This window comes from Platichthys flesus, chromosome 17 (assembly GCF_949316205.1).
Source record: "Platichthys flesus chromosome 17, fPlaFle2.1, whole genome shotgun sequence".
Lineage (NCBI taxonomy): Eukaryota > Metazoa > Chordata > Actinopteri > Pleuronectiformes > Pleuronectidae > Platichthys > Platichthys flesus.
The window spans coordinates 20,626,074-20,643,429 of NC_084961.1; the positions used below are offsets into that span (position 1 = coordinate 20,626,074).

The window sequence follows — 17,356 nt, forward strand, 5'->3', positions numbered from 1 at the left end:
TTTGTTTGCTAGCATCCAGTAATTAAATTTATCTCCCAGATAAAATCCTCCACCTTCATTTTAGATACTATCCCAAATACGTTTTTAAAAGAGGTATTCCCCACTGTTGGTCCTTTTATTTGATTGATTATTAACAACTCTCCGACAGCCAGCATCTTCCCAAATTGTTTCAAAAATGCAATCATTCAACAGCTACTGAAAAAAAACTAATCTGGAACCTTTACTACACGCAATTAAAGACCTATTTTCTAAGTTATTGTTTTTATCTAAAACCAATTTAACTCTTTCATGAATAACAATTATATTTTAAGTAGTTCTCGGTCAGGTTTTAAGGCTGAAGGCTCTTTTGAAGGTCTTCAGCAACCTAATTTTAACAGCCGATAGAGGCACAAGCATTTTAGACTTAAGTGTTGCCTTTGAGCACACAGTGAAATCAGAAGAGCATTAATGTGAAGCCAGTAAGTGACTTTGTTGAAGAACATTGGAAACAAACAGTGAAAATACAGAGTTTCTCTCTGGTCCACAGCTGCCCAATGATCAGAAGATTGTTTTGCACCGAGCTTGAGTTATCGTGTCCTCCTCCACTCTCCTGCTGACTCGCTGTCACTTTAACTAATAAACACTCGTCAGTTATTAGGATTGTTGAATGCACCTTTTTGTTGCTTTGAGTTCTGTTTTTTTAAGGGTCTTTGAGAACTAAGCTGCAGTAGGATGGTGTACCCTATTTGTTTAAATTTCTCAAAATCTTATGAGTGCAGCAGCCAAGTTTGCTACTTACTTGATTTTGATTTTCCTCTTTCTGCATGTACATAAAAAAAGACTGTCTACTTGAATCATCATACTGGTGAAATATGTGCATCAAAAGGTTGAATTTAAAATATGTACCGTGATTTAGAAAATATGGAGATATATATTGTGTATCATGAGAAATCTCTAGTTTCCTCTCATTTGCATAATTTTATACATGCTTTAATTTGTCTTGCATGGACTACTGTAATGCACTTTAGGCTTTGTATCGGTGAAAGCTCTATTCATCGACTCCAACTGTGTCAAAACACTGCTGCCCGAAAGGAATATGAACACATGTCTCCTGTGGTAGCCAGACCTACACTGGCTGCCTTTTTATTTCGGATTGATATAGACATTTTATTGATCACTTTTTAAGCATTAAATGGACTTGCTACAAATTACTTAAAAGATCTATTGGCTCCTTATGTGCCCGAGCGCTCTCTGAGATCAGTGGATTCAGCTCTACTTGTTGTTCCCAGATCCCGGCTTATGACTAATGGTAACCGCCGGACCTTTGCCGTTCGAGCCTTGCGACTGTGAAACACTCAATCTATTGAAATCAGACATCATTTACATCATTTAAGTCTCTCCTTAAAACTCTGCTTTATTGGTAAGCATTTATCAATAGTTAATAAGTGGCAGGATTTTATCTTTTCACTCTTGACATTTTACTATTTTAACTGTTTTTATATTGTTGATCCATCTGTTGTTTATATTGTGTTTTTTATTTCTGTTTTTATTGTTGACTCATGTCCTTTCTTCTCCCACTAGTAACTATTCACCATAAAAGCAAAGTTAACCTGTGTGTTTGACTGTCTCTTATCAGGAGAAGACATCAGTTTGTCCGTCTCTCAGGTACTGAGCTGCAGACACTTTTGCAACAAAATGTGGCAAACGCTAAGATTCACACTGGGAGTGTTGGGTCACACTACAGCCCCACTGGCATCCCTGGAAGAGGTACGGCACAGAACCAATGAAAGCCATAATGTTTGTTTAGGTTGTGCTTCTATTTTGATGGATGAATATTTTACAACTTATATATACCGACAGCCTCAGAATTCAAGTTATAATTACAAGTGCGAAACTTGAATGTTTTTAGCTCTTAATGAAGCTGTTGGTTGGTGTATTTAGCCTTTGGACAGTGCAAGACAAGCTGCTTTTTGCATCTTTTTGTCTTTTTACAAAGCTAGGCTGACTGCTTCATACTTCATACATTAGATCAATATGATCCGATAACCTTACAATGAACCAGCTTTCCCAAATGTTGATCAGTTTCTATAAGAAAGTAGAGAGAAAATAACAAAATATGATAGGTTTAGTCCATACTATAGATACCGAGGCCACATAAGTGTTGTTCTGTTCTTATAGTCTAGGCAAAGAAACGTTTTACGGCCGACTAATTGTAAAATAATTTTTTTCAGCATAGATAATTTCTATGAGGTGTCCAGAACAACATACTAAAAGTCCCATGAAATCCTAGCAGTTTTCAGGTTAGACGCCAGTCTAAAAGCATCTTGCCATCACCCATTGGCAGTGGGATGATCGGATGAAGATTGGGCCGATGTATTATTCATACATGAGAATGTTGTTTCTGATATGCAAATTAAGACATATTCAATAAGTGTGGAGCTCATGTGCATATTCAATTTCCTTTCAAAAGAAACTTGTAATACAAAAAAAAGTTACTTTTCATGTATATTTTTACCATGTAAAGTTTTATTGTGGTAGGAGTAAAGGAAAAAAATCAAGCCTATTTGAGTGTATTTTGGGCATATTCGATTAGTGCATAGCTCATTTGCATACTAAATTCAATCCAAACAAACTTGTTATTCAAATTTGTTTATTTTTCATGGGTACTTTCATTGTGTAAAGTTTCATTTTGATTGCAGTAAAGGAAAAAATAGCCCCATTGGGGTGTATTGTTGCCTGGCCTTATTGCCACACATCTCGGGTTGATGAGAATTAAACATATTTCCTCAACTAGGATTTCTTAGGACTTTTATTATGTTGTTCTGGACACCTCATAGAAAGGATCTAGTACATTTGACTGGACTATTGGTTAACTTTAAATTTGAAGAATAGCTCCTACTGTTGTGTGTTCCCATACTTTATCAGTTGTAACTGCTCATGTTTGGACTTAATAAAACTAAATGAGAAAAGGGAAATGTGTGATTCAAACAATGAATTTCTACACTAACGTAAAAATGGACACCTAAGCTGAAGCTCTGCTCTGAAATGGGAAATCTGTAAAGTTAAACTCAAAGATAACCTGAATACACTTTGTAAATGTTTTCTGTGTTTTAAAGTTATCCCTTTTTTTCCAATTTTCAGACAACTCCTCTGAGCAGCATGGACCAGTGGATTTGCTCCAGACTCTACATCACAGTGTTAAAGTGTGAGCAGGCTTTTGAAGCCTATGAGTTACACACTGTCACATCTGCCTTGTACTCCTTCTGGGTCCATAGCCTGTGTGATGTCTACATGGTGAGTAGCAGTATAGCTCCACATTAATGACATTGTGATTAGGGATGGGCGTTCGATTAAATAATCTTCATCGATCTCATCTCATCTCATTTTCATCCGCTTATCCGGGGTCGGGTCGCGGGGGGAGCAGCTCAAGCAGGGGGCCCCATCCCGAGGCGTTCCCAGGCCAGTGTTGAGATATAATCTCTCCACCTAGTCCTGGGTCTTCCCCGAGGTCTCCTCCCCACTGGACGTGCCTGAAACACCTCCCAAGGAAGGCGCCCAGTGGGCATCCTTACCAGATGCCCGAACCACCTCAGCTGACTCCTTTCTAAGTAAAGGAGCAGCGGCTCTAATCCGAGTTCCTCACGGATGGCTGAGCTTCTCACCCTATCCCTAAGGGAGACGCCAGCCACCCTTCTGAGAAAACTCATCTCGGCCGCTTGTACCCGTGATCTCGTCCTTTCGGTCATCACCTCGCCTTATGACCATAGGTGAGGATAGGAACGAAGATCGACTGGTAGATCGAGAGCTTTGCCTTGCGGCTCAGCTCTCTTTTCGTTACAACGGTGCGGTAAAGCGAACGCAATACCGCCCCCGCTGCTCCGATTCTCCGGCCAATCTCACGCTCCATAGTACCCTCACTCGCGAACAAGACCCCAAGGTACTTGAACTCCTTCATTTGGGCTAAGGACAAGGCGCAGCCCTGGCGGAGACCAGCATCCACGAGAACGAAACTGACTGGCTGCCGAGGACGCGAACACAGCTCTCGCTTTGGGAGTACAGGGATTGGATGGCCCTGAGGATAGACCCCCTTACCCCATACTCCCGCAGCACCTCCCACAGTTTCTCCCGGGGGACCCGGTCATACGCCTTCTCCAGATCCAAAAAACAAAATGTAGACCGGATGGGCATACTCCCAGGCCCCCTCCAGGATCCTTGCGAGAGTGAAGAGCTGGTCCATAGTTCCACGTCCAGGGCGAAAACCGCATTGTTCCTCTTCAATCTGAGGTTCGACGATCGGCCGAACCCTCCTTTCCAGCACCTTGGAGTAGACTTTACCAGGGAGGCTGAGAAGTGTGATGCCCCGGTAATTGGCACACACTCTCTGGTCCCCCTTTTTGAACAGGGGAACCACCACCCCGGTTTGCCACTCCTTTGTCACTGTACCCGACTCCCACGCGATGTTGAATAGGCGTGTCAACCATGACAGCCCCTCAACACCCAGAGCCTTTAGCATTTCTGGCCGGATCTCATCAATCCCTGGGGCCTTGCCACTGCGGAGATGTTTGACCACCTCAGTGACCTCCACCAGGGAAATTGACGATGAAACACCATCAACCTCGAACTCTGCCTCCAACATAGAGGGCGTGTTATTCTGATTCAGGAGTTCCTCAAAGTGTTCCTTCCAACGTCCGACAATCTCCTCAGTTGAGGTCAACAGAGTCCCATCCTTACTGTACACAGCTTGGATGGTTCCCCGTTTCCCCCTCCTGAGGTGCCGGATAGTCTTCCAGAAACACTTTGGTGCCGACCGAAAGTCCTTCTCCATGGCCTCTCCGAACTTCTCCCACACCCGCTGCTTAGCCTCCGACACGGCAGCAGCTGCAGCCCTTCGGGCCTGTCGGTACCCTGCAACCGAGTCAGGAGTCCTCCAGGATATCATATCCCGGAAGGCCTCCTTCTTCAATCGGACGGCTTCCCTGACCACCGGTGTCCACCACGGTGTCCGAGGGTTTCCGCCCCTTGAGGAGCCTAAGACCCTGAGGCCACAGCTAGCCGCCGCAGCTTCAGCAATGGAGGCTTTGAACACCGCCCACTCCGGCTCAATGCCCCCAACCTCCACAGGAATGCCAGAAAAACTCCGCCGGAGGTGTGAGTTGAAGATACCTAGGACGGGGGCCTCCTCCAGGCGTTCCCAGTTCACCCGCACTACTCGTTTGGGCTTACCAGGTCTATCCGGAAATTTCCCCCACTCCCTGATCCAACTCACAACCAGATGGTGGTCGGTTGACAGTTCCGCCCCTCTCTTTACCCGAGTGTCCAAAACATGCGGCCTCAGATCAGATGACACGATCACAAAATCGATCATTGATCTTCGGCCTAGGGTACTCTGGTACCAGGTACACTTATGAGCACCCTTATGTTCGAACATGGTGTTTGTTATGGATAATCCATGGCTAGCACAAAAGTCCAATAACAAACGACCGCTCGGGTTCAGATCAGGGAGGCCGTTCCTCCCCACCACTCCTCTCCAGGTGTCTCCATCGTTGCCCACGTGGGCGTTGAAGTCACCCAGCAGAAGTACGGAGTCCCCTACTGGAGCCCCATACAGGACTCCATTCAGGGTCTCCAAGAAGGCCGAGTACTCTGAACTGCTGTTTGGTGCATACTGTTGTGCAATAGTAGGAGTAGAATTGACGTTGGCTAATTATTAATAATCATGAAATATGATTATTAAAATAACAATTATTTATTAAAAATAATCAAAACAGATAAAGCTATTAATTAAGAACAGTAACACATTTAATTAGAAATGATACGGTTATCCATTAATAATAGTTAAAATAATTAATGAAAAACAATAAAATTGTCAATTAAGAATAATACCAATCTGTAATCATTGCTTATTGTCGCGGGGCACCACCCTGGTTACAGGGACCAACGAGTCAATCTATAAAATATCAGTCTCATAATGATAAAAGTTATATTAATAATCTCAACATTTAGTATTAATGATTATATAATAAACAAGGAAGGGTTTTAAGTTCGAACACAGGCTATAGTAATCCAGCTGTATACACATACATATGCACAAATAATCACAGAAATACAAATACTTTAATTACAAAAGTATTTATTAAAAAGGGGAAATAAAGTTAATGTTATTTCAATGATTCTTCATTTAACAAACTCCAATATTGCAAAGATGGTAACAACAGCAGCAGCACTTATCACACATGTAATACGGAGTCTGTGTGTGTGTGTGTGTAAGAAAGAGAAAGGGGAGTGGCTATGGCGTAATGACGTGGTGACGTCCTCTGGCCGAATTCAAGGTGATGTTACATTCACGTACTTCCAAGATGGAGGTTACCTTAGTGAAGCCACGTTGCGAAAAGCAAAATGGCTGCTGGTCACTGACCTTAACAAAGGGGATATTTAAGACAAAGAGATTTCTTATTTCATGGTTTTGGCGCCGAATGGCGTCGAGATGTATAAATGCTCGTTAAATCTAGATTTCTCCATGTAACATGAAATGTATAAATGTAGGTCGGGACGTGTGTAAAAACAGGTTTAAGAGAGAGAGAGAGAGAGAGAGAGAGAGAGAGAGAGAGAGAGAGAGAGAGAGAGAGAGAGAGAGAGAGAGAGAGAGAGAGAGAGAGAGAGAGAGAGAGAGAGAGAGAGAGAGAGAGAGAGAGAGAGAGAGAGAGAGAGAGAGAGAGAGAGAGAGAGAGAGAGAGAGAGAGAGAGAGAGAGAGAGAGAGAGAGAGAGAGAGAGAGAGAGAGAGAGAGAGAGAGAGATCAGGAAACATCGTCAGAGACAACTACTAGCAAAGCAGGCAGTCCAGTTACGTGAGATTTATCTTTTAACAGATGTAAATCTCCGCACAATATCTCTGACGTAACACGCAAAAAGGAAGCGCCGGCTCTGTACCGCGCTCTTCTCAAAAACACAGTAAACAAAGGAACCGGATGTGTCGTCTCGGCCCGCCGTGTAGCACGGCTAAAAACAGATCAGCGATCTACAAACAAACATACAATCAAACAAATGACACGCTAAGTATTTAAACTAGTCTCTGCCCAGACAATAAAGCCTCTTACTGTGACCTCCGCGGTGTTGCTTGCGCGTGGGGCGCGGATTTCCCGGAAGTCCAGTGAATCTGTCGTTAAACCTCAGGATGCGTGCGAACGGGCGGATTCCTGGAAAACAAATCAGTGTCCTGGCCTCTTAAGCGGTGCTCCGGTGGGTCTCGTGGTTGCAACGGAGGTCAGCGCTGGACCGAAAAGAGCGAAGTCTCTTGCTCTTGGAACGAAATTCGGCTTCGTCTCTTCTGCAGGGATGAGCAGCGGTAACGCCGCTGTGGATTTGGAAAGAAAGTCTCTGAGCTCGGCCAGCGAGCGAGTGAGTTCCTGTGCACGGCCTTTTCAAGTTAAAAACAAAAATAGTCTCTATCAAAGTAAGATCAAACTTAAGATAAAAGAAAATAAAAGAAATGAAAGAAAATAACTCTGGTTGCCCCCTTTAGCAACTAAATCATCTGGAAAGACCCGGAGGGGTCTGTTGACGTCTTCAGAGCAGGGAAAATGGCAGTGATTATTGATGTCTCAGTGGTTTTATTCTACCTGAGAGGTTCTGCCTCCTTGAGGTGCTGGTCATAGGATGATGCTGGCTTTAAGCCAATTGAGTGTCAGAGTTGGACCTCAGTGGGTGGGGCTTGGAACTCAGCGGGGGTCCTGAAGGCACTTCAGGACATTTTCCAACCACCAGGGAGAGATTCTCAGGCCTGCTGGAGAATGTTTTCCCTCCAAAAGTTTTACAACCCTTTGTCCTCACCGTCGGCTCCAGTGTCTGGTGTTCAGCCTCTGGACTGTGGCCCAACAATACGCACAAACAACAGTCAGAGTTTTCCCCCCTACAACCCTTAGGCGCAGGGAGGCGACCCTCTCGTCTACCGGGGTAAACTCCAACACCGCGGCGCTCAGCCGGGGATTTATGAGTATCCCCACACCCGCCCGGCGCCTCACGCCCTTGGCAACTCCGGAGAAGAATAAGTCCAACCCTTATCCAGGAGTACGGTACCAGAGCTGAGACTGTGCGTGGAGGTAAGCCCCACCAGATCTAACTGATAGCGCTCCACCTCCCTCACAAGCTCCGGTTCCTTTCCCCACAGCGAGGTGACGTTCCACGTCCCCAGAGCCAGCTTCTGCCGCCCGGGTCTGGTCCGTCGAGACCCCTGATCTTCGCTGCCACCCATGTGGCTGCGCACCCGACCCCAACGGGTCTTCCCACAGGTGGTGGGCCCATGAGATGAAGAGAGGGGGGGTGCCACGTAGTTTGTTCGGGCTATGCCCGACCGGGCTCCGTGGCAAACCCGGCCACCAGACGCTCGCCATCGAGCCCTCCGTCTGGGCCTAGCTCCAGACGGGGGCCCCGGGCTTCCTCCGGACTGGGTCCCATCTCCTCTTGTATCGATATTCATTGAGGGTTTTTGAACCATTCTTAGTCTGGCCCCTCACCTGAGACCACTCTGCCATGAGAGACCCTACCAGGAGCACAAGGCTCCAGACAACACAGCCCTCAGGTTCACAGGGACACGCAAACCTCTCCACCACGATAAGGTGACGGTTCAAGGAGAGATCTTCATCGATCGTCGGCAGAATAAATGACGAATTTTCGATGAATCATTCATATTTTCAAGTAAAACAATTCACTATTTATAGGCTATATTAAAATGAAGTGAAAAAACAAAGCGTGTTTCCTCATTGAGATCTTTATTACAAGATGAACAAAATATGCGCTGCCGTAATCTTAAGCAGCGGAGCCGACAGCTAGAAGCGGGTTACTTCAAAACACAACTGACCAGTAACTCTCATACAACCTCAGCACCAGCCTACAGGTTAGATTAGCATGTTAACATTCCCCGAGGTCAGACGCAGCCTGGTGATCGTCAGTCTAGCCGCCGAAACAACTCGCTCTGAGGGGACTGACGTCCCCGTGATACACAGGTAGCTCCGTGCTAACTTGGCTAGCCTGGCCGCGGCTCCGCTGTCTGCGCTCCCCTCGTCCGTGTCAGACAAGGCTGGCTCCTCGTCTCCCCCAGTCTCGGGGATAGCTTTGCAGTATTGGCAGTGAACCAAGTCATTTTTTAACTCAAAATGGTCCCACGCTACACTTCGCCATGACCTCTTCATGTTTACTTTGGAAATGGAAATACACGTTAACTCGCAGCCAGTCGCAGGTAACTGAGTAGGCCTGTGGCGTTTTTTTCAAACACTGCCCCCCGTGGTCAAATGTGTAATTAGTGAATTTCTCGATGAAAAAATAACTTCCTCGACGAAATTCTTAATGATCCATTAATCGATCGTCGATTAATTATGCCCATCCCTAATTGTGATCCTATTTTGTTTCCTTTTTTTATAAAATGTAATCTACTTGCTGTTTTAATTGAGAGATGAGACAGCATCTGAAAACACATCATATCATGTACACTAGGCATGTGTAAGCCAGTGTAAACAGGAAACAGGTTGTCCACTCTGCACCTGGTTGCAGGAAGTATTATGAACGAGGAATAGCAATTGTGAACAGTAAAGCAGGGATTTCTTTTCTTGGACTTATGAGGTGGAACTATTAATGACAGTAACTGTTTCTACATTCACCACTGGTAGTCCAGTCGCACACTGTCCTGTCCAAAATGCAAACTTGCAGTTTTCAATAACACAGGGCAAGCAGGGTTTGCAAACAAGTCAGTTTTAGGAGCTTGAAAACTCTTGAGTCTTGAGCACCAGGAGTTAACTAAACATATTTGTGTAGATGCAACAATGCACTATTTATATGTTTTCATGGCAACAGGGTGGCTTAAACAATGCTGACATTTTAGTGAAGCTGACAGTAGTTTTCTCAGTATCGAAGTGGAAGTTTCTGCTGTTTGTAATTTCCTTGGCTGTGTCTGTGTTACAGGAGCATGTGAAGCATGTGTTGGCCCACGATGAGGGGGCAATGGTCCAGCCTAACACAGAGGGAAGTGACAGCATGAGGCATGTGGCCACCAGTGTCCTCTATCACTGTGTGTCTGTGTCTCTAGCCTTGCTCTCCCCCTTCATGCCCTTCATCACTGAGGAGCTGTGGCAGAGACTCCAGCCATTCAGACATGGAGCTGCGTCCCAGACCAGCCTGTCTTTACAACCGTACCCTTGCTCCTCTCAGCTGGTAGGACCACAACCATCAAACCTCTTCACCAACATTACAAACAAACATAAAACAAATATTCTCTCATGTTTTTTAACCTGTATTTGATATTTTTATGGCCCGAGCACCTTCGGTGGGAGGCCCTATTGAAATTGAAAGGATTATTCTGAGAATTTTTAAACATGCTCAAAAAGTTTTAGAAGTAAATTCGAAAGTGGTGTAAATTTACGTATTCTGGAGTATTTGGAAATGGGCGTGGCAAAATGGCTCAACAGCGCCACCTACGGAGAAGCCCCTCATTTAGCATTAACCGATCCTCACGAAAATCAAGACAGTTGTGTATCATGACCAGATGCACAAAAAAGCCTCAATGACCATTATGAAAAAATTAACAGGAAGCCCGCCATTTTGGATTAAGTGGCCATTTTGGTCATATTTCATATTTTCACCATTTCAAATTAAAATTTAGAAGAGTGTCATCACAACAAAATGGAGATCAAAAGTTATTGAAAGATCAACTTTTTGTCATACTGTCTGACCGTGGCATGGCGTCAAAGTTTGATGAAACGCCATCAAAACACGAGCTTCTCTATCTCAGACATATTTGATCCAATCGACACCAAACTACACATGTAAGACAAGAGTTGCGAGCTGAAGACATCTACACAGAAATCGTGACTTAAAATCACAGCGCCTCCTGGTGGCAGCAGGAAATGTCTTGTTTTTGGTACATTTTACACTTGGATGTATTTCTCCTCATCCACTTTGTGAAACCATGTCAAACTGTGTCAAATGGGTCTCAAGACATTGATATGTAGGCTTACGATTACTGTGACTTTTCATCATGCAGATTATTAATGACGTGTCATCAAAGTTCAACTCGCCATGACACACGAAATTGCTGTAACTTCTGTGTTCATGGGTCCAGCTCCCTCAAACTACATGTGTGTATCAACAGCCCACCCCTGAAGATAAACAGATAGTTTAAAGGAATGGGCGTGTCAAAATAACTGACTAGCGCCCCCTAAAGGGCAGCCCTGGCACTACGATTGGTCTACGTCTACAAAAATTGATAGGGACATGTGTCTTTTCATGACAAAGAAATAAGTCTCTTGGACAGATATGCTAAACCACACAGGAAGCCCGCCATTTTGGTTTTGGTAGCCATTTTAGCCATATTCCACACTTTTACTTTGATGTACTTGTTGTAGAGCTTTCATCAGATCAACGTGAAATTTAGTTGAGTGTCATCACAACAAGATGGAGATGAAAAATTATTAAAAGATCGATTTCTTGTCTCACGGTGTGACCTTGGCGTAACGTAAAAGTTTGATTACACGCCATTAAAACATGAGCTTCTGTATCTTGGACATATTTGGTCCAATCCAGTCCAAACCAGACATGTAAGACAAGAGTCGCGACCTGATGATATCTACAAAGACACCATGACTTAAAACGATAGCACCACCTGCTGGCTACAGAAAGTGAGGCGTTTATCCTTGCTGCAGTGCCCAAACGCATGTAACACGGAGACGAGTGCTTGGTCATCGAACGCTCTTTCTTCACCGACCGCAACAGACTTGAAATCGCCTGTGCTCGGGCACGTTAGTGCTACAACGTAGCCCTAGTTTACTTTTACACTTTTTTAATTTCTTAGTACTGGATAGAAATATAATTAAAAAATACTCTAAAATTGCTATAAAAGGTATATTAAAAACACAGCATGTCACATCCAAATAGACATATTTAAAAGTAACGATACCATAAGACACTTTTGTAAAACACACAACAAAATAAAATTGGTCGATAAAAAGTTGGCATCACAAGCAGTGACTGTCTTCACAAGGAGTGATGGTCTTTTTGCTGATTAAGATATTTTATGGGAATAGGGGCAAATGATTTCCTGTAATGTTTTTTTTGCACTGGGGACTTTGTACCTTTGGCCCGAGGCCTGATTTTAAATATAAAACTTCAATGAGTTTATTTACCTTTCAGAATCAGAATTCTTTTTATTGCCATGTATATTTGCACATACAGGAAATTGCCTTGGTGTGGTTGGTGCACTTTACAAACAACAAATTAAAAACAACAATAGCGAATAATATAACAATATAAAAAAAAAATATATAATATATACAGTCAAAGAGTTACGTGCGTTTTTAAGGTGCAGAGATTGGTGATAGTGCCAGTAATATAGAGTTATAAATTATTTGCAAGGGTGGATGGGGGGTGGGGGGGGGTCAGCAGAGTCAGTGTGATGCGGCGTCAGTGTGATGCAGGGGGCTTGTTTGTGAGCCCCACTGCCATGGGGAAAAAACTGTTCAGGTGACGCAAGGTTTTAGTCCTGATGGCCCGGATCCTTTTTCCGGACGGGAGTCTCTGGAACAGGTGGAGCGGGATGGGAATTATCAGCAATGATCTTGCCTGCTCTCTTACTGGTCCTGGAGTGGAACAGATCTATGAGAGCCGGCAGGTCAGAGCCGATGACCTTCTCAGCTGACCGGATGATCCGCTGCAGGCTGCCCTTGTCCTTGACAGTGGAATCAGCGAACCAGACGGTGATGGATGAGGTGAGGATGGACTCAATGATGGCTGTGTAGAAGTCAACCATCACTTTCCGCGGCATGCTGAATTTCCTCAGTTGCCGCAGGAAGAACATCCTCTGCTGGGCCTTCTTGATGATGGAGGTGATGTTCTCCGCCCATCTCAGGTCCTGTGCAATGATCGTCCCCAGGAATCTGAAAGACACAACTGTTTTAACTGGGGAGTTGCACATGGTGAGAGGGACGGTTTGAGCTGGGCTTCTCCTGAAATCTGCTACCATCTCTACAGTTTTTAAAGCGTTCAGCTCCAGGTGGTTCTGGCTGCACCAGGAAGCCAGGCTGTTTACTTCCTCTCTGTAGGCGGCCTCGTCCCCATTGGAAATTAATCCAATAAGGGTTGTGTCGTCAGCAAACTTCAGAAGTTTTACAGAGGGATGGCTGGAGGTGCAGTTGTTCGTGTAGAGGGAGAGGAGAGAGCACACAACCCTGTGGGGCTCCAGTGGTGTCAGAGACAAGCTTCCCCAGCCTCACACGCTGCTTCCTGTCGGTCAGGAAGTTAGTGATCCACCTGCAGGTGGGCTCAGGCACGCTCAGCTGTGTCAGCTTGTCCTGGAGAAGAGCTTGGGAGATGGTGTTGAATGCGGAGCTGAAGTCCACAAACAGGATCCTGGCGTAGGTGCCAGGGGAGTCGAGGTGCTGGAGGATGAAGTGGAGTCCCATGTTGACTGCGTCGTCTACGGACCTGTTGGCTCTGTAGGCAAACTGCAGCGGGTCGAGGAGGTGGTTGGTCATGGTCTTGAGGTGGTTCAGCATGAGGCGCTCAAAGGTCTTCATCACTACGGAGGTCAGGGCGACTGGTCTGTAGTCATTAAGACCTGTGATCCGCTTCTTGGGAACGGGGATGATGGTGGATGTTTTAAGGCAGGCGGGTACAACACATTCAGCCAGGGAGGTGTTGAAGATGTCCATGAATTCTGGAGACAGCTGATTCGCACAGTGCCTTAGTGTTGAGGGGATGACAGCGTCTGGTCCAGCTGCCTTACGGGGGTTCAGTCTCTTCAGGAGCTTATTTACATCTCTCTCCTGAATTGAGAGAGGTGTGATGGGGTGTGATGGGGGGATGGATGTATGATGGGGGGGATAGAGGGGATGGGGCAGTCTGGGGCCATTTTGTGGGGGGGGCTGTTGTCTTTGTCCAGGCTGGGGAGAAGAGGTGTGATAAATGCGGGGGGGGGGGGGGTTTGAGAGTGTCTATCGAATCTACAGTAGAATTCATTCAGTTCGTTTGCAAGTCTCAGGTCTTCCACAGAGTGGGGGGATTTGGTTTTGCATCCGGTCACACGAAGGCCTTTCCAGACAGACAAGGAGTCGTTGGCTGCAAACTGTTGTTCCAGTTTCTTTGAATACTGTCGTTTGGCCTCCTTAATCTCCTTGCCAAACGAGTATTGAATCAGTCTGAACCTATCCATGTCCCCACTCTTGAAGGCCACCTCTTTCTCCAAACGAAGCTGTTTGAGCTTTGCTGTGAACCAGGGCTTGTCGTTGTTATAACACACCCTGTCGGAATACATCTGTCTTCACAGAAGCTGATGTAGGACGTCACAGCATCTGTATATTCGTCCAGGCTGTTAGAAGCAGTTCTAAAAACGTCCCAGTCAGTGTTATCAAGGCAGTCACGCAGCTCCTCCACAGCTTCTCTGTTGCTCCAGTTCTTGGATCTCAGCACAGCAGGTTTAGAAAGTTTAAGTTTCTGTCTGTAAGCCGGGATCAGGTGAATGAGAGCGTGGTCGGATAGACCCAGGGCAGCGCGGGAAACTGCATGATAAGCCTTGCTGATGGTGCTGTAACAGTGATCCAGGGTGTTATCACCCCTGGTCGGGCATTTTATTAACTGTTTGTATTTCGGGAACTCCTTAGATAAGTTCCCCTTATTAAAGTCCCCAAGAACAATAACGGGGGAATACCTGTTCTCTCTCCTTCTCTCCACTCCCAGTATATGCTCATCGAGTTGTCGTTGAGCCTCGTGCACGTCAGCTTGCGGGGGGATGTAAACTCCGGCCAGGATGAAAGATGTGAATTCACGGGGAGAGTAGAACGGTCTGCAGGTGATGAAAAAAGTTTCCAGGTCCAGAGAACAGGACTGTAAAATTACTTTCACGTCACTGCACCAGCCATGGTTTATATAAAAACAAATCCCCCGCCCTTTGCCTGGCGTGAGAGGATCGGGTCGCGGTCCGCGCGTAACAGCGGAAAGCCGGTCAGCTGTGCAGCGGAGTCCGGTGTGGCTTCGGTCAGCCACGATTCCGTAAAACACAAGACCGAAGAAAGGGAAAAGTCTCTATTTGTCTGGATGAGAAGGCGCAGTTCGTCCATCTTATTACACAGCGAGCGAACATTGGAGATGTTCTCCGCTTCAGTCTCGCTGCGTGTCCGAGGAACACTGCACCTTTAATCAGTAAATCCACTAAATCCACGGAAGAGGCGAGAAAGTCGGGACATAAATCAGATGGTGTTGTGTCCCTGATGTTAAGAAGCTCGTCCAACGTGAAAGTAATCCGAGTTGGGTCGCAATTAACAGAATTAAATACTAAAAACAAACACAGAAGTGCGCACCAACACACCTTGGCAGCCGGTCGCAGCGCCATCTTGTATACTTCAGCTGTCAGAGTTCAATCAGACTGAAGTCTGACGGGGCAAATCACAAGACTTTCCAGTCAGTTAAAGGGAAGTGAAACTGACATGGGATTTATTGACTACATAGCAAAGTAACTGAAACTGAAGATTAAAGAGGCTGCTCTTTGCATGTGTCATTTTTTTTTATGTAAATGAAGGGATGGACATCAAAATCATTGAGGTGTTTCCATCTGCAGAAATGCTTCTAATTGGGATTTCTTTTTGTTTTGGACTTCATTCTGAGTTAACTGTTGTTTGTGAAAATCCAAAGTGGTCAGCAGTTTCAGAATTTGTTTATTGGATAAATGCATGAAAAAGCAGGTGTACAAGTATACTATCCTTCCCTATAGGTAAATTCAAAGTTATTTTCTGCTAGTTTCCTCTTGTTTATGTGACCATGCTCATTTCCTTGTGTTTAGCTGAAGTGTTATTTTTTACCCTCTCCATCCTCCCAGGCACACTGGCATTTCCCTGAAGTGGAGAGTGCTTTTCTGCTGATTCAGGAAGTGATCCGAACAGCCCGCTCACTACGAGCTCAGTGTGGCATGACCAAAGATAAACCTGCCAGTAAGTTATTTAACAGTTGAAAACAATTATTTTCTCAAAGATTGGCATGTAGAAATTCTGTAAGGTTTTTATCAAAAAAAAAAGAAAGATAGATCAATAATGTTTTCCTGTTGCTTGTATGTTGTGTGTTTCAGTGTGGGCAGTGTGTACACCCAGTCAGGCCCAAGTCCTCCTTCACTTTGGGTCAGCTGTTTGGACTTTAAGCCGGACCTCGTGCCTCCATATCTACTGTCCTCAAGGATCGGACAACCTCCACTCCACTCCTCCACCTGAAGGAAGCCTCATCGGTGTGGTGAAACACTCATGTCAGCTACACCTTGACATTCAGGTGTGTGCCATTTTACAGTCAGGCATGCACCCCCACAATTTTCAGGTTCCAGCTTCTTAAATGTGAAAATATGCCACTTATCTTTAAATTATATCATTGCTAATATCCCTGCATTTTTGGTATTGTGTGACAGAAATAAATGACTGACTGACCAAAGTTATTTTGAATTACGGAGGGCATTTATAGGCAACATTTTATACAGAAAACATGTGAGGGTGATTTTACATACTTTACAATGTATGCAATGAATAATTGATGCTGGATGTGGCCAAACAAAAGTTAGGTTAATTTGGATGAGTTCCTATTACTGAGGTTCAATGACAAACTCTTTGATCATTCGGCAATTGATTGGGTAAATCAATTGTAGAATGAATAGAATAATGACTGTTAGCATTTGAACTCCCATGGCATTTTCTTATGTGATTTTCTACTTTATACATTGTCATATGTCAATTTGGTTGACTGTGCAACCCTGCCTGCCATCTGATCCCTAACAATGAGCCCCTTGAATTTTTCTCTTGTCATCTTTATACAATATCAGAATCAACTGTGTCTGCTCAGTATTTATTTTCATGCCACAGAGCAGCCACAGAACGTTATTATCAATTGTAGCATGTAGTATACCTATGTGGAAGCATCAAAATAGAATTTTCGTTGATAGACAAATTGAAAAGGCATCCATATTGATGCACTTCAGAATGCTGGTATCTTCCACTGTTTAACGGTTTCAAGGTGTTGATGAGGATGTTGATGAGTAACATATAGTATTATATGGTTTCCTCTATCAGAGTGGAGTGAACGTAGAGAAACAGATCCTGCAGCTCTCCCAGCGCAGAGACAAGCTTGTTCCAAAGTTGAAGGAAATTCTCTGCAAAGTCCAATCTCCTAACTTCCTGACCAAGGTTCCTGCTCATGTCAGGCAGAAGATGGACCATAAGGTGAGCATGGGCAGTCAGATGCAGGGAAGCTGCTATGGGTTATATGTAGTTGGTCATCATCATATATTACGCACTGTTTTCAGAATGTGGCACTGGAGAACAATCACCAGAACAGCATTATATTGCTATTTATCAAGATAATTGTCCT

At 44.8% G+C, this 17,356-nt stretch overlaps 1 protein-coding gene across 4 annotated transcripts in view; it reads left to right on the forward strand.

Annotated features, from left to right (window-relative positions):
- vars2 (valyl-tRNA synthetase 2, mitochondrial) overlaps positions 1-17,356 on the forward strand; it is a 32,172-nt gene that overhangs the window by 14,064 nt on the left and 752 nt on the right. For 3 of the 4 annotated variants that reach the window (XM_062409359.1, XM_062409361.1, XM_062409362.1), the window contains 6 exons: positions 1,616-1,746; positions 3,121-3,273; positions 9,932-10,180; positions 15,831-15,942; positions 16,077-16,270; positions 17,059-17,208. In XM_062409359.1, the coding sequence (XP_062265343.1) occupies positions 1,616-1,746; positions 3,121-3,273; positions 9,932-10,180; positions 15,831-15,942; positions 16,077-16,270; positions 17,059-17,208 (989 nt within the window). The remainder of the gene's footprint in view (positions 1-1,615; positions 1,747-3,120; positions 3,274-9,931; positions 10,181-15,830; positions 15,943-16,076; positions 16,271-17,058; positions 17,209-17,356) is intronic. The other variant, XM_062409363.1, reaches the window with a different exon arrangement.